Genomic DNA, 24,775 nt, shown 5'->3' with positions numbered 1-24,775 from the left:
ATGCTTGACATATCCATTCTGAAGGTAATTATTTCATCATTGCATAAATGTGTAGTATTAATAGTGGCTGATGTCAGTTCAAGTTCTGACCTTGTTAGAAGAAGAATGAATGTTTTATTTGCCATGCAATCAACTTGTCAATCAATTGTTGGAATTTGGTATTTTTTGCTCTAGGCACAGGGTCAGCAATAGTCGGCTCCCCTGGAGCAATTAGGGGTTAAGTGCCTTGCTCAAGAGCACATGCAGCTCCCTCATGAGGCGGGGATCGAACCAGTGACCTTCCGATTGCTAGCCGGCCTCTCTAACCACTAGGCTACCGCCTCCCCCATACCATATTGTTGTTACCTTGCATCTTTGAGACCTAACCTGTATAGTTGACTTGACATGCTCTCTATCGAAGGCTGAGAATCCGTTCTGTCTCTGGGGCCGGATCGTGAAGGGACCAGGGATCGAACCAGAGAGTCCAAAAGCGTATGAAGACCTGCAGGTGAAGATGAACCTCTTCTATCATGATGTCAACCAGGATGTGCAGAAGATAAAGCCTTCATCTATACACGAAGGGCAGGTAATGACTGTGAACTGTTGTGCACACATTCTCCATCTACCTGTTCTGGAGACATTTTCATGGTATAAGAAACACATTTTGTAGTTTCTAGTAAAAGTATGCCTGCATTTCTACATGGCTTAGCTCAGTGGTTCTCAAGCCTCTCCTCGGGGACCCCCAGCCGCTCCACATATTTGGTCCGTTCCACCACCAGCACACCTGATTAAACTAATCAAGTACAAAGCAATTCTGGTTTGTACTTGATTAGTTGAATCAGGTGTGCTGGTGGTGGAATGGATCAAATATGTGGAGCGGCTGGGGAGCCCGAGGAGAGGTTTGAGAACCACTGTTTTAGCCCATGCATGACTTGAATGTGGAGGTGAATAGGGATGGTGATTGATAATATGTTATTGATACTAGGGATGCCCTGATACCGTTTTTTTTTTGCCACCGATCATCTATGAGCAATATCTGTCGATATACTGCCAATACCGATATAAAAAAAAGAAGAAAAAAATGAATTTGTGTTTTTAATTAACACATAAATAACATTAATCTGGTGTAGTCTAAAGAAATATGAATTCAAGAATACAAATAGTGAATTAAATAACACATATTATTTATTTATTACTAGGCTGGAAAAAAAGAAACAAAAATGACCTTATTATGTCTTGGAACCGCTTTGCATTATTGCAAACAAAATAAATAAATAATATTAATTCAATCAAAGCTCGTTTTCCATGGAGAGTGGCTTATTTAGGTTATTGAGCATGCGACTGTTATGTAAGACACTGTGTTTTGGTGTTTGCGAAGTCACTAAAACTACAAACACACCACAGAACGGTGTGGACCTCAATTCTTTCATGCCTCTGAAATATAACATTGGCGAAGAGGATGGCTGAGTTTTCACTACCAACACCTTTCTGGTCTGTGCTCGACGAGCCTCTGATTCCGTGGGGTTGCACAGCTGTCAACGATAATCAAATCATAACAAGAAAACACACTAACGTAATCACAACAAAACACACAATAAAGAGATGCATCTCTGTACCTCAAATAAACACAGCAAAAATAGGCAAAAGGTAGCAAGCTGCACACCACTGCTGCATAAAAGATATACAGGTGCAACTCAAAAAAATTGAATATCGTGCAAAAGTTCATTTATTTCAATAATTCAACTTAAAGGGTTAAACTTAGATATTATATAGACTCATTACATGCAAAGCGAGATATTTAAAGCCTTTATTTGTTATACATTTGATGATTATGGCTTACAGCTTATGAAAACCCCAAATTCAATATCTCAGATATTAAGTTTTTTCCCCAAGGAAAACATGCTTGTTATTTCTGCCCTAGTTCTTTTTTTTTAATAAAAAAAAAGCTTATCAATTAATCGATAATTGATCGTTAATTCTTGTGATTATCGAAAAAGAAATGTTGATCGTTTGCCCAGCCCTACTTCGGGTACCATAGATATTACACACAGTAGATGCCTCGTGCACGACGATAGACAGTCAGACGCATAGCGGCTACATACAGCAGTGTCCGATGAGGTATCTACGTTTCTATATCTACGCCGGATACTACACCACAGAGTTTGCCGCGTCTGGCAACCGTCAGAAAAAAATGCCGGCATCGATAAAAGAAAGAACAGATTCAGGTTCTCGATTCCCATCCCTAAGAATGACCACAGCTCTTCCTACATGAGATGGAGAAGGTGGGTCTACTGTGTTGCTCCCCCAGGTGTGTGTGGTGTACGTCTCTGGCCTGAAGAACTGGTGCAGAGCCATCGTGGAGTCCCTCTTCCTGGGTACCGTTGGCGGTCAGGCCATGTGCTTCCTGGTCGACCACGGAGAACACACCGTCGTCTGCTCAGATGAGTATGTCTCGACTCTGCTACTGAAACGATACAGAACTAGAATAACAATGCGTTACTGTAATCAGGGTTCCCACGGGTCCTTGAAATCCTTGAAAGTTTGTGAATTTGAGAGAAAAAAAATCAAGGCCTTATTCTCTCTCTCTCTCTCTCTCTCCCCCCCCCAAAAATATAGGTAACATGTAGAAGGGAATAAAACAACCATACTAGTTGCTGCGGTTAATTAGTTAGATTTGAGAACTGTTCATGGTCATTCCTATTATATAAATTCTCATCTAGATCTGTCTCAAACTATGCTGTGGTGGGCCCTTGAATTTGAAGGAATTGAGTCTTGAAAGTCATTGAAAGGTGCTTGAATTTGATGTTTCAGAAGGTGAGGGAACCCTGTGTAATGTAAGTAGGGATGCACTAGTATGAAAATTCAGGGCCTTTACCGATTATTCATAACACAATCGGCCAATACCCATACCGATTATTTGTTACATTTACATTGTTGGCTTTTAGCCGGCGCCTGACATTGACCTAAGACCAGTGACACTGCACTCTGCAACGCTTCGGGTTCAGGTGGTGAAACGGGGCTCTGATCTAGAGTCAGTTTACCATAGGGTAATCATTATGTAGGAAAGGGCAAAACTGATCTTAGGTCATTATGGGTAACTTGGCTGAACAACCGTTGCAAGAGTAGGCGCATTAGGTCTGACAAGCCATCAGAGTTGGATAGACCTCCGGAGAGAGAAGCTTCAGATAGGCCTTCACTGTCTAATCTTAACATAATCTCAGTTTACAGCATGCGTTGCCCAAATTCATCCCAGCTGGCTGTTATAATCACTCACTCACTCAAAAAAACAAACATGAGATTAAAACGGATCAAATGATTTGTTACAAATAGGTTTGTTAATGGGCAGGAGCAGATTACTGCCTTTCAGTAATCCCTGAGTTTGTGTGTGTGTGTGTGTGTCTGGCATCTCTGGACCTATGAGCATTTTGCATCCATTGAATTTCAGAAACTCACCCTTTTGACCACGTACAAGGCTCATTCAGAGGAACAGAATGTCTGGGTTTACGGTCTTGTGATTTCCAAAACCTTTCAGAGAGAATTCACGCTGGTTTTTAGTTACAACAATCAGCCACCAGTGTTTATTAGGATCTATTGTCCTAGACAGTATATTCCTTCGGTGAATTGATCACGCACAGACATTAAGAAAATATTCCTAATCAAATGATCATGCCAGGTTAGATATCGCAATATCGGTTTGAATAATCAGCCATGTCAAAGCATTCGGCTGATCAATTTCCTAACCATTATCGGCCAATACCGATTGCTGCCCATATTAATCAGTACATCCCTAAATATATAATGATTATGACATTGTAATTGTCTCCAAAGAACCCTTATATTTCTTTCTCCAGGGTCCGAGCCCCGTTGGAGAAGTTTCTGCAGCTGCCCTTCTGGGTCAGGAAGTTCCAGCTGGCTGGTATCCAACCTGTGAGGCTCCAGGTGTCCATCTGCAAAGAGAAAGTTGAACTAGTGTAAGGGTTGACTAACTACTGAACTAGTGTAAGGCTTGACTAACTACTGAACTAGTGTAAGGCTTGACTAACTACTGAACTAGTGCAAGGGTTGACTAACTGCTGAACTAGTGTCAGGGTTGTCTAACTACTGAACTAGTGTAAGGGTTGACTAACTACTGAACTAGTGTAAGGGTTGACTAACTACTGAACTAGTGTATGGGTTGATTAACTACTGAACTAGTGTAAGGCTTGACTAACTACTGAACTAGTGTAAGGCTTGACTAACTACTGAACTAGTGTAAGGCTTGACTAACTACTGAACTAGTGTAAGGGTTAACTAACTGCTGAACTAGTGTCAGGGTTGTCTAACTATTGAACTAGTGTATGGGTTGACTAACTACTGAACTAGTGTAAGGGTTGACTAACTACTGAACTAGTTTATGGGTTGATTAACTACTGAACTAGTGTAAGGGTTGACTAACTACTGAACTAGTGTAAGGGTTGACTAACTACTGAACTAGTGTATGGGTTGACTAACTACTGAACTAGTGTAAGGGTTGACTAACTACTGAACTAGTGTAAGGGTTGACTAACTACTGAACTAGTGTAAGGGTTGTCTAACTACTGAACTAGTGTAAGGGTTGACTAACTACTGAACTAGTGTATGGGTTAACTAACTGCTGAACTAGTGTCAGGGTTGTCTAACTACTGAACTAGTGTAAGGCTTGACTAACTACTGAACTAGTGTCAGGGTTGACTAACTACTGAACTAGTGTAAGGCTTGACTAACTGCTGAACTAGTGTAAGTGTTGACTAACTACTGAACTAGTGTAAGTGTTGACTAACTACTGAACTAGTGTATGGGTTGACTAACTACTGAACTAGTGTAAGGGTTGACTAACTACTGAACTAGTGTAAGGGTTGACTAACTACTGAACTAGTGTAAGGGTTGACTAACTACTGAACTAGTGTAAGGGTTGACTAACTACTGAACTAGTGTATGGGTTGATTAACAACTGAACTAGTGTAAGGCTTGACTAACTACTGAACTAGTGTAAGGGTTGACTAACTACTGAACTAGTGTAAGGGTTGACTAACTACTGAACTAGTGTATGGGTTGATTAACAACTGAACTAGTGTAAGGCTTGACTAACTACTGAACTAGTGTAAGGGTTGACTAACTACTGAACTAGTGTATGGGTTGATTAACAACTGAACTAGTGTAAGGCTTGACTAACTATTAAACTAGTGTATGGGTTGACTAACTACTGAACTAGTGTATGGGTTGACTATGACTAACTACTGAACTAGTGTAAGGGTTGACTAACTACTGAACTAGTGTATGGGTTGACTAACTACTGAACTAGTGTAAGGGTTGACTAACTACTGAACTAGTGTATGGGTTGATTAACTACTGAACTAGTGTATGGGTTGACTAACTACTGAACTAGTGTAAGGGTTGACTAACTACTAAACTAGTGTAAGGGTTGACTAACTACTGAACTAGTGTAAGGCTTGACTAACTACTGAACTAGTGTAAGGCTTGACTAACTACTGAACTAGTGTAAGGGTTAACTAACTGCTGAACTAGTGTCAGGGTTGTCTAACTACTGAACTAGTGTATGGGTTGACTAACTACTGAACTAGTGTAAGGGTTGACTAACTACTGAACTAGTGTATGGGTTGATTAACTACTGAACTAGTGTAAGGCTTGACTAACTACTGAACTAGTGTATGGGTTGACTAACTACTGAACTAGTGTAAGGGTTGACTAACTACTGAACTAGTGTATGGGTTGATTAACTACTGAACTAGTGTAAGGGTTGACTAACTACTGAACTAGTGTAAGGGTTGACTAACTACTGAACTAGTGTATGGGTTGATTAACTACTGAACTAGTGTAAGGGTTGACTAACTACTGAACTAGTGTATGGGTTGACTAACTACTGAACTAGTGTATTGGTTGACTAACTACTGAACTAGTGTATGGGTTGACTAACTACTGAACTAGTGTAAGGGTTGACTAACTACTGAACTAGTGTATGGGTTGACTAACTACTGAACTAGTGTAAGGGTTGATTAACTACTGAACTAGTGTAAGGCTTGACTAACTACTGAACTAGTGTAAGGGTTAACTAACTGCTGAACTAGTGTCAGGGTTGTCTAACTACTGAACTAGTGTAAGGCTTGACTAACTACTGAACTAGTTTAAGGGTTAACTAACTACTGAACTAGTGTAAGGGTTGATAATGGTCTTAAATCACTGTAATTGCTATAGTGCTATTAGATTTGAATTGTGTGGTTATTACTGATCCTTGAGAGCTTACGTTTTCATTCTAGACCGTCAAATCAATGGGACAGCTCTGCTACGCGCTATCTGCACAACCTCTTACAAGGTAAACTAATGTTGTATCATTGCAAGATAATTCTGTAGCATTGTAAAGATAATTCTGTGTCATTGTAAGATGAGAAGCGTGATTTTAACATCTTTGTTGATCGATAGTCTTATACAACTTCAGTGTTGAGATTCTCATATCAGCCCCAAATCAGCACTAACTATATTGTCTGTGTGGCCTGGGGTGGTCCAGTGGTCTAGCTCCATGGTGTACAGTGCACACATATCCCCATGTCGGCGTGGGTTCGAATCCGGCCCATGCCCTGCTGACATGCCCTCTCACCCTTCTTCTCCTACTTTCCTGTCTGTCTTCACTATATCTGTCCAATAAAATGAAAAATATGAGTGGGACTGCCCCACTCTGAAAAATAACTATATTGTCTGTTCAATTGTTTACCTGAAGCATCCAACCAGATGGAGGCAGTGTTGCGTGAAACACAAGCTGATTCCACTTTCATTGTGCTCTACCTGACCATAAGAAACGTGAAGGTGCGTTGGTGCGGAAATGTGGATTTGCAAAAAGAGAAAAAAAGTAGTGAAGTGTGCATAATTTCTAATGTACATTTGTTTAACGTTAGTCATAGAAGCTAATTCTCCCACTCTCCCTCTCCCAGATCTGTGTAAATGACGATCTAGTCACCAAGAGGTTTGCATGTTTCCCAAGCGGGAAGAGTCATTCCCCTGCACAGAATGGTGTTGTGGATCGATCCCCTGCCATCCTGACTTGTGACATCTACTCTGACACGGAGAGTTTCCTGGCCACAAATGGCTGCACCATACGATCACTGTCACCCCTGGTCTCACCCAGGCACCCTGCTGTCACTAAAGGTGAATGCACCATTATTATTATTATTATTATTATTATTATTATTATTATTATTATTATTATTATTTTCCCCTTTTCCACAATGCTAATGCATGTATTTTGAAAGGGGTAGATTTTGATGGTACCACTTATTAAAAAAGCCCTCTATATTGATTTCTTCAGTGACCAATCAGAGACCGGTAATAACATCAGGGCAAGTGGCATTGCAGACTTCCAATGGAGCATCACAGGTCAGTGTCACTGCCCATATCAACGTCTAGGAGAGATTACTGTGATTTGCAATTGAATTTCCCCAATTAATTTAAATGTTCTTTGTGGTTTTATTTAAGGGCCAAGGAAAGGTCAGAAAGCTCTCTGAGGGAGGCGGAATTAACCAAAAGGAGGCGCACCATCCAGAGCTTGACAGTGACGAGGGGTACAAATGTTTTACATCGTTTTGAGAATAAACTCAGAAATATGGCTGCATTATATGCAGCATGATGTAATTAGATCTGAATTGTTTAAACATGTGTGGGTTGAGAGAGGACACACAGGACACAGAAACTTCTCTGGTGGCAGACTTGTTAAAAAATCTGAATCGGGTCAGGTAAGATATTGACTTTTAGTTTTGTAATAGCTCCAAAGAGAGTCAAGTTAATTCCTACTTTTTCTTAACAGATTCCTGACGTTTCTGAATCCTGCTTCGAGTGCTCAAAGGCCGGTTCCTAATGTGAGTGTGGCTGTTTTTAGTTTTCTAAACTTGCAGTATATTTCACATCCCCTAATGTCTCATTCCTACATATTGGTGATTCATCATCCAAATCCAGGAAGTATACAGTTAGGTCCATATGTGATGGCAGCTGATGAAAGGTGCAACCAGTTGTCAACTGTGAAACCTTGTGAATCCTAAACATAGCTTTCTTTTGAACAAAATGTGATTTTAGTTTTTCATAATACGCAACTTGAAGTACCCACGCGATATAACAAGCAACTGTTTTACGATCACTAAATACGCTTCATTTGTCAGCAAAGTGAGCTTGTTTTTCTATCTGCTAACAGTAGGGTTTGGGGGTGGGGGGCATGTTTTGTTTCCAAGAAACCAAAGTGACAAAGGGGCGGGATAAACAAAAATGTCACAACAAGAAGTTCAGCCGCGAAGTTGTTGCACTGTTGTCCTATATCAGTGCAGACTGGCAGGGTAGGAGCACAGGTTGCATACAGGTTAGCGCACCGTTATTCTGTCATGGTCTGATAATGAAGCATTGTTATTGCTATTATTCGGCCGAATACATTCGGTGGCCGAACCTTCGGTGCATCCCTAGTATCGGCAGATATTGCTCATAGATGACTGTCTTCACTTTTCAGAAAGGCAAACTCAATGTAGAAAGATACCGCACGAGTGAGAGCCGCAGCAGCTCCGCGACACACGCGCTGCTGAGGTAGAGGTAGCCCTGCTGAGGTAGAGGTAGCCCTGCTGAGGTAGAGGTAGTCCTGCTGAGGTAGAGGTAGCCCTGCTGAGGTAGAGGTAGCTCTGCTGAGGTAGAGGTAGCCCTGCTGAGGTAGAGGTAGTCCTGCTGAGGTAGAGGTAGTCCTGCTGAGGTAGAGGTAGTCCTGCTGAGGTAGAGGTAGTCCTGCTGAGGTAGAGGTAGCCCTGCTGAGGTAGAGGTAGTCCTGCTGAGGTAGAGGTAGTCCTGCTGAGGTAGAGGTAGTCCTGCTGAGGTAGAGGTAGTCCTGCTGAGGTAGAGGTAGTCCTGCTGAGGTAGAGGTAGCCCTGCTGAGGTAGAGGTAGTCCTGCTGAGGTAGAGGTAGCCCTGCTGAGGTAGAGGTAGCCCTGCTGAGGTAGAGGTAGTCCTGCTGAGGTAGAGGTAGTCCTGCTGAGGTAGAGGTAGTCCTGCTGAGGTAGAGGTAGAGGTAGTCCTGCTGAGGTAGAGGTAGCGCTGCTGAGGTAGAGGTAGCCCTGCTGAGGTAGAGGTAGCCCTGCTGAGGTAGAGGTAGCCCTGCTGAGGTAGAGGTAGTCTGCTGAGGTAGAGGTAGTCCTGCGCTGAGGTAGAGGTAGTCCTGCTGAGGTAGAGGTAGAGGTAGCCCTGCTGAGGTAGAGGTAGAGGTAGCCCTGCTGAGGTAGAGGTAGCCCTGCTGAGGTAGAGGTAGCCCTGCTGAGGTAGAGGTAGTCCTGCTGAGGTAGAGGTAGTCCTGCTGAGGTAGAGGTAGTCCTGCTGAGGTAGAGGTAGCCCTGCTGAGGTAGAGGTAGTCCTGCTGAGGTAGAGGTAGAGCTGCTGAGGTAGAGGTAGCCCTGCTGAGGTAGAGGTAGTCCTGCTGAGGTAGAGGTAGAGGTAGCCCTGCTGAGGTAGAGGTAGTCCTGCTGAGGTAGAGGTAGCCCTGCTGAGGTAGAGGTAGCCCTGCTGAGGTAGAGGTAGTCCTGCTGAGGTAGAGGTAGCCCTGCTGAGGTAGAGGTAGCCCTGCTGAGGTAGAGGTAGCCCTGCTTGGTAGAGGTAGTCCTGCTGAGGTAGAGGTAGTCCTGCTGAGGTAGAGGTAGTCCTGCTGAGGTAGAGGTAGCCCTGCTGAGGTAGAGGTAGTCCTGCTGAGGTAGAGGTAGTCCTGCTGAGGTAGAGGTAGCCCTGCTGAGGTAGAGGTAGCCCTGCTGAGGTAGAGGTAGTCCTGCTGAGGTAGAGGTAGTCCTGCTGAGGTAGAGGTAGTCCTGCTGAGGTAGAGGTAGCCCTGCTGAGGTAGAGGTAGTCCTGCTGAGGTAGAGGTAGCCCTGCTGAGGTAGAGGTAGCCCTGCTGAGGTAGAGGTAGAGGTAGCCCTGCTGAGGTAGAGGTAGCCCTGCTGAGGTAGAGGTAGCACTGCTGAGGTAGAGGTAGAGGTAGCCCTGCTGAGGTAGAGGTAGCCCTGCTGAGGTAGAGGTAGTCCTGCTGAGGTAGAGGTAGCCCTGCTGAGGTAGAGGTAGTCCTGCTGAGGTAGAGGTAGAGGTAGCCCTGCTGAGGTAGAGGTAGCCCTGCTGAGGTAGAGGTAGTCCTGCTGAGATAGAGGTAGTCCTGCTGAGGTAGAGGTAGTCCTGCTGAGGTAGAGGTAGCCCTGCTGAGGTAGAGGTAGCACTGCTGAGGTAGAGGTAGCCCTGCTGAGGTAGAGGTAGTCCTGCTGAGGTAGAGGTAGTCCTGCTGAGGTAGAGGTAGTCCTGCTGAGGTAGAGGTAGTCCTGCTGAGGTAGAGGTAGCGCTGCTGAGGTAGAGGTAGCCCTGCTGAGGTAGAGGTAGCACTGCTGAGGTAGAGGTAGAGGTAGTCCTGCTGAGGTAGAGGTAGCCCTGCTGAGGTAGAGGTAGCGCTGCTGAGTAGTGCTGTCCCAAACGACTATTTTTCTAACGATTAATCTAGCGATTATTTTATCGATTATTCGATTGGTCTAACGACTAATTTATCGATAAGTCTAACGAAAATGTTTGTACTGTAAAAAAAAAAAAAAAAAAAAAAAAACTTTTTTGTCTCCACCTCACTGCTATGTTTAGCCAACTTGAATGCCAACATGGCCATTTAGAAGTCTGTCCATCACCACAACACATAGCTAGCTAACGTTACTCTCGCTGCTATGTTATGATTAGCTAAATTGATGCTAACGTAGCATGCGAGCTACGAGCTAGATAACGTACAGTAGGTGCTCGCACCACAATGACAATAGGCTACCGTAGCTAGCCAGCTACATAGCTAACTTTACTAACACCAGAAGACAAGACATACGAACTGTGGTGAGCTACATTGCTTGTGTAACATTAGCTAGTAGCTATCCATTTTCACTCATACACTTAATTGTCTCGCCTGGTAAAATAAAGGCAAAAAAAAAAAAAAATGCGACTAACCGACGTATATTACGCTAACCGACGTATTGACGTAGTCGGTGACGTCGACGACGTCGAATAATCGTAACAGCCCTACTGCTGAGGTAGAGGTAGCGCTGCTGAGGTAGAGGTAGAGGTAGTCCTGCTGAGGTAGAGGTAGTCCTGCTGAGGTAGAGGTAGAGGTAGTCCTGCTGAGGTAGAGGTAGTCCTGCTGAGGTAGAGGTAGCCCTGCTGAGGTAGAGGTAGTCCTGCTGAGGTAGAGGTAGCCCTGCTGAGGTAGAGGTAGCCCTGCTGAGGTAGAGGTAGTCCTGCTGAGGTAGAGGTAGAGCTGCTGAGGTAGAGGTGGTCCTGCTGAGGTAGAGGTAGCCCTGCTGAGGTAGAGGTAGTCCTGCTGAGGTAGAGGTAGCACTGCTGAGGTAGAGGTAGCGCTGCTGAGGTAGAGGTAGCCCTGCTGAGGTAGAGGTAGAGGTAGCCCTGCTGAGGTAGAGGTAGAGGTAGCCCTGCTGAGGTAGAGGTAGCCCTGCTGAGGTAGAGGTAGAGGTAGTCCTGCTGAGGTAGAGGTAGCGCTGCTGAGGTAGAGGTAGCGCTGCTGAGGTAGAGGTAGCCAGTGTGGCCCTAGTGTAACTGTTAGCCTGTGCTGCGGTAGCAAAGTAGAATCTTTCACTACTGGCTTTTGAGGACAACAAGATGATATTTCACCTGAGCATGAAAATAGGCCGAACCGTCCCTTTAAGTACTGTGGATGTTTTGATGTTTAGACTGATCTTGAGGAAGAGAATGAAGAAGATGATGTTCATGGGATCTCTGGGGCTAAAGATGAAGAGGAGCTGGTTGGTGCAACCCAGCAGACCGTAGATGAAACAGCAGGATGGTATGAATGCACGTTACACAACAACTGCTACTACTACCACCCCTAAGTAACTGTTAGATTTTAAAATCCAAATAGTTGGAGTATATAGCTAGAAGTATAGAGCTAAAAGAAGACAAAATACTTCCTCTTTCCAATACTTAATAATAATTTTAAAATGACACTGTATTCTATTGACATGTGATGATGACCTGTTGTAACAGTCCAGATCTCTGTGTTCTTGCAGTAACGGTGGAGGTGAAACTGATGATCCTATTGAACAGCAGGGCACTGAACCAAGGTGTGCCAGTCCTTCTCTGTCTGATGTTCTACTACATGTCTGTCTTCAGCGGGAAGTCCATGTTACTGTTTGAAAAAATACAATTGTAAACATGTGATCGTACTTTATCATATTAAACGCCAAGGAAAGTGATTTGTACATTCTCTGTGTGGTTAACAATGTCGTTCAGTTGGTCATTGGTTTGAAAGGCTCCTATACTGTGTTGTACCTCTCTAATGACAGTACTCCCAGTGACCCACCTGGAGCTCTTACACAGGAGGCTTTTGCTGAGCAGCCAACCATTGAGGGCGAGCTAGCCTGTGCACGGTATGGTCATCCTGCCCTGTGCTGCTCTCTTTGGAGTCTTTTAATGCTGCGCTCACTAGAAATTGAAATACACATGTGCTGACAATTCATAACCGTGGCATTGGGCTATGGTGGGAGTTTCAGTGCGTTGAGAATCATACCAGTGACCTGAGCTGCCGCTGTGTCTCTGCAGGTTGTTGCAGTCGCTGAACCCGGACCCTCTGAACCCGGACCCTCTGAACCCAGACGTCGATTCATCAGATGTCACCGTAAGCACTTTGGATCAACATCTTAGGAATGTGTGAATGCATGCAACTGGCTGTGTGGGTAGCAATAACCTAATACATCTTCTTGGCACCATTACGTCAAAGCGTCATTGACTGACCGTGTTGTCCGTGTCAGGTCATCCATAGTGATCCCAGCAGGAGCGCCGTTGTGGTGCACTCTGCCTTCAGTCTGGACCCGTGCACCAGTCTGGCCAACGCTCCCATCACTGACACCTTCCGCAGGGTACGTTCTGCTCTCTGTCAGGCACTGATAGTCCTGACTGAATCTACTGTTCAAATAACATTATATTACTCAATTGCACCTGGAATACAGATGAAGTCAGTTAAATGTATATTACATTTTGTTATGTCCCCAAATAGTATCCAGGGGATGAGGGGAGTAACAATAGAATAGAACCGGGAGACGAGACCAAGAGGCGGACAGGAGAATATAAATAAACCAAGATTTATTGTATAATTTGTCAAATAAACAGGTTTCCGTGAAACTCTTAACTAAAAACTACATTCTATTAAAAAAGGAGAAAGCAAATGAATATTTATAAGCAATGTAACAAGTAAATTATATAGTTAGCAGTTAACTGTAGAAAAGACATGGTTAAATGTAGAAAGTAACTTAAAGTATGGCCAAACACAAAACTAACACGCACTCTCAAAGTCAAAGTTACCCACACCGGTACACACTACAACCTGTAGCAACACACAATAGCTGTAGCTAACACTTTAAACACACACACACACAAAACTCGGCTCACTCAGGCCGTCACCATGGCGATAGGTAGGGAGGAAGGGCAATCACCTGGGAGAAACACAGAAAACAAACAAAACACACACACACACTACATAACAATTTGTTATATTAATAAAAATATTGAATGAGGGTTTCTACATGTGATCTGGAAGATGTGAAATCACATCCATTGATTATCAGTTGTCTAAGTCAGATGTTGTGGTGACGAATGTGTATAATATATGTGACACAGTCTGATCATTTGGTCCGCATGTCGGCAACCAATCAAAATGTTCAGACTTTTCTTTTGAAACACTACGTTTCAACGTTGTTGAGAATCACAACACAAACTCGCTAGTCAAGCCAAAATACTGCAAGGCAATGGATTGCCGGTGAGTAATCCCCCCCACTGCCTCCTAGTTAACTATAACACTACTTTACATTGTTAGCAGGCTCACAAAACAAGCTGTGTTCGTTGACTAGCGACATGTGTGTGTCATTGATTTTCAACAACGCGGAAATGTATTCACATTTTTCAAAAGAAAAGTCCGATCATTACATCGGATCCCGACATGAGGACCAAAGCATTAGAATGTGTCACATGTGTTCTCTCCAGATCCTAGTGAGACAGAAGTACACTAGGCCGTCAGTGGCTGAAAGCTATTGCTGGCCAGCAGTCGCCCGGGGCTGTGACACGGTCCTCATCTCCCGCAGCGCAGACGAGCCCCTCACCTACCTCCCCCCGTTACTGGCTCACATGCAGCTGTCCTCAAGCTACAGCACCCTCTCCTCACACACCGGGGTGAGCCCAGCACACACACACACACACACACACACACACACACACCAGACTGGAGGATGGAAGCTCAAGCCTGTCTCCATTGTGTCAATGTAGGAGTGTCTGTGTTATTAACAGACTAGCCTAAAACTAGCTAAAATGTGTACAATAGAACAATATTGTTCCAACTCCAGTACTTTCCATGCTATCAGTAGGCTGATTTTTAGATGTGGTTTTCTGGACTACTACAAATCCATAGTAAAACGACGGTGAGTGAAGATACCCATGTGTTGTTGTTGTTGTCGTCTGGTGTCCCCCCCCCAGCCCATAACAGTGATCCTGTGCCCGGGGTGGGAGAAGGCCCAGACTGTGTTTGACCGGCTGGAGGAATGCCAGACTGCCCAGTCCCTTCACCCCATGATTGCACTGGTGGGACTAGGGAAGGACGAAGCCAAGACGATCAAGATCCAGAAGAACTGTAAGCCTACTGTCACAGGAGCTCTATTAGACTTGCTCTAGTTGAAGTCAAAGAACATGTTTTTTTGGGGTTGAATTACAACATTGGGGGGGGGGCAGCGGTGGGGGTGACTGTAGCCTAGAGGTTAGAGAGGCCAGTAGCCTAGAGGTTAGAGAGGCATGTAGCCTAGAGGTTAGAGAGGCAGGTAGCCTAGAGGTTAGAGAGGTAGCCTAGAGGTTAGAGAGGCTGGCTTGCAATAGGAAGGTCAGGAGGGCGCTTGCATGTGGCAATTAACCCCTGTGCGTTTACTATGCAGGCTGGGAAGTGTGTGTGTGTGTGTGTGTGTGTGTGTGTGTGTGTGTGTGTGTGTGTGTGTGTGTGTGTGTGTGTGTGTGTGTGTGTGGCTACTTGAAAAGTAGATCTTGGTTCAAAAAAGATTGGGCACCCTGGGTCTAGAGCAAAAATACCAAATTCCAGCAATTAATTGCCAAGTTGACAAGTATATTGTTGGATATTTGGAATATGTCATTCCCTCATTCCCTCATTCCCTAACCCTTCTGTCTCCAGGCCAGATGGTTGTGACCACTCCCTTCAGCCTGGTGCGTCTGATGGCCTTCCACTGCTTTATGTTCCTGCGGCTGTGTCACTTGGTGCTGGACGAGGTGGATCTTCTCTACTCACAGGCCCCAGACGAGGTCAGAGAGAGAGAGACATGATTTTATGATGTTTAGAATGGGGTTCACTAAGTTAAAGAGGAACAACCGACTGATGCCGTGGAGGACTGTCTGTCAACTAGGGCTGGGCGATATGCCCAAAAAACGTTATCATTATATATGATATATTTTTCCTATTGATCAATAACTACAATTAACATAATAATTAATTAAATGATGTTCCATGTACTTTTTGAAGGGCATTTTATGCTTATTACTGAAGTCTAAAGAAACCAGCAGGTTCAAAATGTCTGAAGGCAATACCAGATAACCAAAAAGCAGCGCTTGATTACAGTTGCAGTAATAACACTTTTATCTATATATTTTTATTCATTGTCTTATTATATTGTTAAATGTGTATCTATTTATTTTCCTCCTTTTTCTGTATTTTTTAATGCTATATGTGAAGTTCTTTGAATTGCCCCTGTTGAAATGTGCTGTACAAGTAAACTTGCCTTGCCAACACCATCTCCCCATGAGTGTTCTCTGACTGCATTGTTCCTTCTCACCCTTCTCAGATGGCCACCATTCTGCAGCACTTCCAGAAGGTGACCGACAGAAGCGAGCGGGCTTCCTGCCCCAGGCAGATCATCGCCGTGGGCAAACGCTGGAGCAGCCAGATGGTGGGGCTCCTGGCAGACCACATGATCAACCCCTGCATCATCATCACAGTGACCGAGGAGGCAGCACTTTACGCCAACGTGCACCAGGTCAGCTTAACCCTTGAGGTTGCATATAGGCAACCATGTCTTTAAACTAATGCTGTCAATCGATTAATCGATTGACAGCATTAGTTTCGATTGACAACCGCATCGATTGACAACCGCTCTTTTTTCCCACTTTAAGCCCTCCAAAGGTATAACAACTTGAAATGCTAATGTTGCCTATGCGCAACATCAGGTGTTAAGGACTATAAATCACACATGTATGCTTAGGCTTTCATGTAAAATAATATTTTTGTGGCTCAAAGGCTGAATCAAGACACATGTGGGTATTAACTGCCTATACCTGTACAAAAAAGTCAGACGTGTTATCCCTTGGGAAGTCCTAATCACAGTTTAATTTCATGCAAGGCAAACTGGGTCCTGGTATCAAAGGGTTATGGGGGTAGAGCAGGGTATCCGCGGTGTCTTGAAAAGTATTAAAAGTTGATGAATCAATTTTGGGAAAATCAAGACCCTTAATAAGTATTAAAAAGTCTTATCACACTTTTATGAGGTCTTGAATTTTGTAGGTATTTTTCTGAATTAGACTCTGTCCAAAGAGTTTGAGTCCTAAAAACTTTTAGTAAAAGTTCGTGAATTTATTAGTTTTATTAAAAAACAAGGATCAATCAGAAATTCTGTTGTATGATAGTGGTCTAGTCTATTGTAAACTAAAACTGTTAAGTTAAAGGTGTTGTCAGTGGTTACAGCTCGAAGTGGCGGTGAGGTCTGGAAAAATATTGACAAGGTCTTTAAAAAGTCTTAGAAAGGTATTGAAATGAACCTCAAGATTCCTGTATATACCCTAGAGCAGGGGTCGGCAATTAGGTTTGGCCTCGGGCCAAAAAATTTTTTGCCACTAGATGGCGGGCCCGAACATAATTTAAGTAATTGATTGTTAAAAGATGTGACACGTTCTAATGCTTTGACTTTTCTTTCGAGAAATGTACACATCGCTAGTCAACTAACACAGCTTGTTTTGTGAGCCTGCTAACAATGTAAAGTAGTGTTATAATTAACTAGGTAGCAGTCCAATCCATTTCGTTGCAGTATTAGGCTTGACTAGTGAGTTTGTGTTGTGATTCTCAACAACGTTGAAACGTAGTTTCACCCTTTTCCATAGTTTTGAATAATAAATGTGTGGACTGACGATGTATCGCAGCCTAACTTATTCTAATAATTATTTAACATACTTTTATTCTGAATGATTCCCCCCTCCTCCAGACAAGGTCACATTATTTATTATTGGATTGGTTGTTTGCGTGTCGGGTGAAGTTAGCTAAACATTTAACCTGCTAACTAGCAAGAGAAACATAATGTCACTCTCCAAAGGTCTAAAGAGGAAAGTTGACGGTGAAAACAGGGCATTTAAACAGGAATGGACAGCGAACTATACGTTCATCCTACCTTTCATCAATGCAAAGCCGTTGTGAGACTCACATCTTCCGTGCTCACAATGTTCCCTTTCTATACATGCGAGTCGTCCTTTTCCTCAATGAATGTGATAAAGACGCACGAAGGAATCGATAGATGCATAAAAAATAAAAAAAACTGCCTGCGGATTAAAGTGACGTCAATATCACCAGATATCAAGCAAATAGTGACCGATGGGAGATGCCACTCTTCACATTAAGTGAGTACCAAGCCTGTCGTTATTGTATTTAATAAACTAATTGTATTTTGTATATTTTGAATGAATGGCTTATGGCTCATTGTACTTATTATCCCTAATAGCGCGTTTGCTCTGTCGTTTCAGGAGCATAGGTCTACCACCACTTTTGCGCCGATTTTGTTGTCAATGTTTTTCAGAAAATTAAACAGAATTTGCTTTGTTACTGTTCATATGTGTGTTGCAGTCACATACGTAAACATTACGTTTGAATGATTTAATGAGCTGATGTTATATATTTTTTTCAAACCACACACCGCATGTCGGCTATTTCAGCACCACGCCGTGTCCACCTGCTTATGATTCACTATGAGGGGTTCAGCGTCAGTGCGCTTCGGTGCACCCCGCTGCCTGATTGTCTGTCCCTGTGTCATTCACTCTCAACATGAATAAAAGTACAATAAGCATTATTCAGGTGGTGGTAGATTCTCTATTCGGACATTATAGGCGCGGTGTGGGACTGTCGGTCCGATATTGTAAAAAAAAAAAAGAAAAAAAAAAAGGTGGATTCTCTAAATAATCTGCTGGGCCAAATATTATTGGTGACGGGCCAGCAATGGCCCACGGGCCGCCTATTGCCGACCCCTGCCCTAGAGGGTCTCCACAAGACAGTTGGGTACAACTATCAAACCCCATGTCTCCTAGTGTTGTCATAAACAGACTTTATTTGGCATAATCAATCGGTGTACAGATCCCCCCAAAAATCTGCCATTTCTGGTTAAATCTTACGGTTTTCAATCACTTGAGATTATGTTTCCCGTTCATCTTTCTCCCCACAGATGATCCTGTTGTGTCTGGAATGCACAAAGATCTCAGTGCTGCTTGGTTCGTTAGACTTCGACCCTGAGGTGGTCCAGAAGACCCTCATTATCGCTAACTCTGCAGAGGAGGTCGAGCATGTCTTTAAGGTACAACACTCTCCTGTGTGAAGAGGGTTTTTTCATTTTTGCAACCTTATATTGGGATTTTTGCCTAATTCTTTAGCCATTTGACCAGTGATTGTTATGCCATTTCGTATGTCTGCTCACTGTGCCAATGTCTACACGTCTCCTGAATATTGTAACAATTAGTTTGTGCCATTTTAGTTTAGCATTTACCTTTGTAAACATGTATCTTGTCATGCAAAATATAAATCACTATCTTGGAGAAAAAGTACTGTAGAAGTATAATAAATAAATAAATAATAGTTGGTCATTAATTAATACATGTTTTAAAAAAAATATATAATCAGTATTTTATTGAATTGTTCATATTGTCACATTTGGTCAACACATTTCTCGACTCATACAACTGTAGTATAAAATGATAACAATATCACAGAATAACTCGATTGGACAATTTCTCCTACATAACACTGTCACCAAACATTAATACATGTTTTTAACTTTTAACTTATCTATTTGATCTTCCCTCCTTGAATCTGTCATTCAGGCTGTGACCAGCACATCTGCATTCTCCCTGAAAGCTCATGAGGGTTTAACATACCAGTTTGACTTTGTGATTGAGCAGTGGAGGAAGGACATTGGACTTGGCACTCATGTCATTCTGGGTAAATTAAATAAATAAATTATTTGACATTTAAATCTTGTCAATTTCATATTATTGATAACTTTCAACACATTTCTCCATGTATTTCCCCTGTATTCCTGTATTTCCCCTGTATTCCAGTCACCACCAATGAGTGTCTGAAGGCCCTGGGCATCAGGGATGCTACGTGTGTCGTGCATTACGGCTTCCCAAGCTCCCCTAAACTGTTTGGCAGCCGTCTGTTCTGCATGTCTGACAACTTCCAGAACCTCTCTGACAAGGTAGGACAGACCAGCTACCCTCCACTCCTTTCACAAGCATACTGAGTTCACAGGTCTTTTTTTATTTTTTTATTTTCTGTTTTATACACAAGACAAACAAACAAACAAACTAACAAACAACAAACTGCCAGGCATACATGTCTAGTATGATTTGGTTCAAAGCAAATTCCCAAAATGCAACATCGTCAGGTATTACAAGGGTACAAGTAAAGAGTAAAATTACAAAATAAAAAGTAAAAATAAAAAAGTGCACAGGCTTGCATCACTACAGGATATAATCAAACATTTGAATAAACTTTGAGATAGTCAATAATTGGACCCCATATGTTCAAATATCTATTGGGAACTTTAGAGTTGTAGAAGCGTATTCTCTCCATCTGCATGATACTGATTAATCCGTTGAGCCATTTCTGGAAGCAGGGAGGTGGAGGTGATTTCCAATCCAATAGAATAATTTTCTTAGCAGCAACAATACCAGTCATTAATTCCGACCGTTCCTCAGGCGTATAGTTGGAAGCAGTCTCTGAACATCCTAATAGTGCCAGTTCAGGATCAGGGGGAATGTCCCTTCCATAGACCCTGGAAAACCACCAGAATTTTTTGCAAATGAGGACCGAGCCAGAAAAGATGCGCTAGAGACCCATCTGCATTTTTGCATCTGTCACACAGTGGAGAAACCGATGAATAAATTCGGTGTAATGTCTTTGAATAGTGGAGTCTATGGATGTCTTTGAATTGGATCAATTTGTACCTGACATTAATTGATCAAGATTGGATTCTAGCTAAACCTTCATTCCAAATGTCGTCAGTCACCTTGATATTAAGGACCAGGCTTCCCTCAGATGGTCAGTGGATACAGATGTGCCTCACCTGGGAAACCCCATTGCCAGTAAGACAAAGCCCTAGCGTTGGCTGCCCAGAAATAGTTACGAAATACAGGAAGGCCTAATCCTCCCTCAGTTTTCGACTTTTGCAGATGTGCTTTCGATATGCGATGAGCTTTATATCCCCAAACAAATGGAAAGATAATGGAGTCCAACTTCTTAAAAAATGCTGAAGTGAGGAAGATTGGGAGATTCTGAAATAAATAAATAAAAACATCTTGATCGTGTTGATACGGCCTATCATAGATAAGGGCAGAACGGAGAGGAGCTCTCGAAAGCACGTCTACTCCATCCACTACTCACTAGCGCCCCCCCAGTTCACAGGTCTTTTAATTTGCGTATTATACCTGTTGCTTTGCAAACGTCTGAGAAATGTGCCCCATTTCCCAGCACCATGATTGTATTGGGTATTCTTTCTCTGCTGTCTGGCCTCACCAAAGGCTTTTCTTCAACAGGACAAGAAGGGTGCATCCCACCCCCTGAAGTCAGTCCTGCTGCTGTCTGAGAGGAACGCCCGTCACGTCATCGGGGTCCTGCGCTACCTGAAGCGCACCGAGGCATCACTGCCCCCCGAGCTGCTCCACTTCGCCCAGGGGGTCCTGCAGGCCAAGGAGGAGCAGAAGACTGACAGGCCCTTCTGCAGCTACCTCAAGAGCTTCGGCTTCTGCAAGTCAGTGTTCAGAATACGGACGGATTTACCTAAAATGTACTTGATTTGACATTAATGATCTGCTAACATGCAACAGTAATTAGCTGAACCCTGGATTCGGCTATTTTGCTCGTAGGTATGCGTCTGAAGAAAGGTGAAGTGGAACTGAATTCTGTAATGCTTAATGACTTTCTTTCTGTTGCAGGGACAGTAGTGTTTGTCCTTATCGACATAGCATCAGCCCCAAGCAGGACCGCCCACTTCATCAAGACTCAGGAACTATAGTGGTGAATCATAGTTTATGATTCATCGTTTATGATTCATCAAATTTTTTGACTATGGTCCAAATGTCATTCAGAGTATATTATATGGGTGGTAGTGGGTGCTTGTCTATCTTCCACAATGAGATGAACCTCTAACTGTAACATGCCTATCTGTGTATGTACACTTACTCAATATTTCCCTTTTTACCTGTTTGTCATCCAAGGTTTTGCCCTTGCACATCAAGACCGCTTCCCTCTATTATGGCCGCATTGTGAGCAACAAAGACGACTGTTACGAGAGCCTGGCTGCAGAGATGGTCTCTCACTACGCCAAGGAGAAGCTGTGTGCCAAGGAGGTGCTAGAGGGAGGCCTCTATGGAGTACAAGAGGAAGAAGCCTATCATAGGTGAGGAAACCCCCCCCCCACCCAACACAACATGAATACAACATTTCAGCTATGAAACGACAATGTTCTCAATGTCTTTCTTTCTTTCTTAATTCTTTTTATTGATTTTTTAGACATGAACATTGACAATACACATTACCGATTGGGGTGATCGGGTGAGCTGGTTCAGATTAGACATGAATACCAGGATGTAGGCAGCATTACAAAAAAAATATATATATATATATATATAAACAACAGTAACAACAATGGAGAGCCAAAACGCGACTCCATGGCATCTAATCATGTTCTCAATGTCAACAATCGGGTGACATTAGAGAGAAGTCCCGTTTGAGTTTTTTTTTTTGAGGCGGCTCCTCTGAGACTTAACCGTCTCCCCGCTCTGACGTTCATCTCTGTCAGAGTGCGGGTGACCTCGGTGCCAGAGGCGGCCGGGCGTCTGTTCTCCAGCGTGACGGTGGCGTTCCTGGACGAGGGGCGCGAGCAGGAGACGAAGACCCACCAGCTGCTGCAGCTGCCTGCTCAGTTCCACAGCCTGCCTCCCCAGGCCGTGGAGATGGTTGTGTGCCGGGCCAAGCCCGTCGACGCTGAGGTGGACTGGAACCCCAAGGTCAGTACAGTCACAGGACTCGAGTATCACGATTCGCAAATCTATGTACAAAAGAGACAGAGATGAGCAAAGGAGATGAGCAGACCAGCTAGCTAGCTTGCTAGTTCTTTGACACTATTCACACCATGGAACTATAATCAGACACTTTCTAGTCACAATAATAACGACCAATTTGAACCAGCGTTCTCTGTCACAATTATATTTGCTAACGTTTCAGCTTACTTTCATCTGCAGACATCTCACCCTGCAAAAACTCTCTCGCATTGCGCCAGCACAGTCGCGCAAAAATCGTTATATTCTCCAGCGTTGGCCTTGTGGGCGACCAGGTGCCCGCGGGCACCGTATTGGCTACCCCTGCTGTACTGTAGAAGAACATCATACAATGACATTCCAAGGGTGTAACTTACCCGCTCTGGGCTCACCATCTCTCCTCTGAGCAGGTCACGAGAGCCATCAGTCAGAAGATCAAAGGCCTGCATCACCAAGCCAAGGTCGTTCTGTGTCTGGGAAACACCGTCTTTGTGGATCCCATGGTAGGCTTTACATTACACTTAGCACTATAGCAACTTGATAACCCAGAGTTATCTCTACTTCATTTCAAAGTCAACTGAACTCCTAGCCTAACCCTTGTGTGGCATGTCTGTAGGTGAGAACCACCCGTCTGCCAGGCCTGAAGATGTCCATAAAAGAGTACAACGTCCACGCCGAGATCCTGAACACAGGGATGGGCACCAACAACCTGCACCACCTAGACCTGCTGAAGGAGCTCTGCCGGGGGACTGTGCCCGCCGGCGCTGGGGAGGTCACTCACAGCCTGGGGTGAGCGATGAGGCTTCCAGCACCACACACACCAGACATCCTAATGACCTCCTCACACGTCAGGGGACCCGTGGCATTTCGTTTCTATATGATAGAGAGATTTGTCGTTCTCAATCTCAACCTAGTTCCCCAATAGTTGCTGAGAGCACTTCACTGGCTCCCCATTAATAGTGTGTGTGTGTGTGTGTGTCATGTTAGGCCGGAGGGCTCTGAGGTGACTCTGGAGGACAGGATGCAGGCTGCCGAGGAGACCCTGACCCACCGGATGAGAGCAGCCAATCAGAGCCTGCACTGTCACCAGGAGGTCCTGACAGACCCACCCACCCAGGCCCTGACAGACCTACCCCAGGCCCTAACAGACCCACCCACCCAGGCCCTGACAGACCCACCCCAGGCCCTAACAGACCCACCCCAGTCCACCCCTGTCTACAAATAATACCATCTTCAGTAGCGTTGATACTTTGCATATCATTGATATACAAAATGAACAGTTTTGGGCCCAACACTGACCCCTAGGGGACACCACAAGCAATGTCCAAACATGTTGAGCAGAAGTTACTCATCTTCACAAACTGTTGTCTTGAGTTGTCAAGAGTTTTTCTATTGTGGAAGTAAAGAGATTCAGATTCAGATAACGTTTATTGCCATTATGCTTGACACATATAGGAATTTGCTTTGGCATTACAGAAGGTGCATTTATGCTTTTTTCACATATGTGTCACAATTTGATGTAAACAGACACCTCTCGGAAATGAGAAAGACGTGAAATTCGTCTTGAAAGTTTGTTTTTTTCTTTTTTCAGATTTTCGTTTTTTTAGCTAACATTCAACTCGAAGATGTGAAGTACCCACTCGTTATTTTTCCGAACAGTTTTACGTTCATTAAATAAGTGTAATCTATAACACAATGACTTCGTTTCTTGTTGTTTGATGGGGATTCATTATCTTTGATGGGGATTTTCTGTGCTTAGTGATTTCAGGTGTAGCAACTTTCAAATACTCGTCTTCAATTTGTTTACGATTTCAATGTATGATGCATCATTTGAAAGCTTACAATCTGTAGTTTAAAACAGAAAAATGATTTTGCCTACAGGTAGCCCTTTTCATTGGCAGTTGTCACATATATATGAATGAAACAAGTACAATACAAATGCAAAAACAGGCAAAAACAGGACAGACAGTGCATGGATAGTGCTGTATATAAAGTGCAGTGCAGAGTTATTCAAGGTCTAGTGCATGTTCAGTCCTGGGCAGACTTGGAGGCGGGGGGAGGGGGAAGCCAGAGTCATTTAGCAGCCTGGCGGCTGAGGGGAAGAAACTGAGCCTGTGGCGGGCCTTCAATGCCTTAGGCAGCCGCAACCTTCTTCCAGAGGGAAGCAGGGTGAGGAGGCCGTGGCCGGGGTGGAAGGGGTCGGCCATGATCTTTCTTGCCCTCCTCAGAGCCCTGGTGTCATGCAAGGAGTTGAGGGAGGGCAAGGGACAGCCGATCACCCTCTCTGCTGAACATATCACCCGCTGCAACTTGGCCTTGTCCTTGGTCGTTGCAGCAGGGAACCAGGTGATGATGGAGTGGGTGAGGATGGACTCTATGATGGCCGTGTAAAACTGGA

At 43.9% G+C, this 24,775-nt stretch overlaps 1 protein-coding gene across 1 annotated transcript; it reads left to right on the top strand.

Moving 5' to 3' along the window:
- On the top strand, nucleotides 1-23,602 carry LOC308154533 (putative ATP-dependent RNA helicase TDRD12; the record flags this gene model as incomplete). Its single annotated transcript, XM_080527680.1, has 23 exons — nucleotides 1-24; nucleotides 401-565; nucleotides 2,288-2,424; nucleotides 3,831-3,950; nucleotides 6,273-6,328; nucleotides 12,054-12,107; nucleotides 12,353-12,413; nucleotides 12,586-12,661; nucleotides 12,795-12,902; nucleotides 14,023-14,208; nucleotides 14,509-14,662; nucleotides 15,209-15,336; nucleotides 15,873-16,064; nucleotides 18,507-18,635; nucleotides 19,159-19,276; nucleotides 19,396-19,535; nucleotides 20,875-21,089; nucleotides 21,274-21,355; nucleotides 21,556-21,737; nucleotides 22,140-22,347; nucleotides 22,788-22,880; nucleotides 22,994-23,166; nucleotides 23,365-23,602. The coding sequence occupies 23 exons, from the start codon at nucleotides 1-3 to the stop codon at nucleotides 23,600-23,602; spliced, it is 3,039 nt and encodes a 1,012-aa protein (XP_080383806.1).
- Nucleotides 23,603-24,775: the final 1,173 nt, after the last annotated feature.

The sequence above is a fragment of the Nansenia antarctica genome (genome assembly GCF_963989245.1).
Source record: "Nansenia antarctica genome assembly, chromosome: 3".
Lineage (NCBI taxonomy): Eukaryota > Metazoa > Chordata > Actinopteri > Argentiniformes > Microstomatidae > Nansenia > Nansenia antarctica.
Note: the sequence above shows the minus strand (reverse complement) of the source record. Positions and strands in the feature narration are given on the sequence as shown.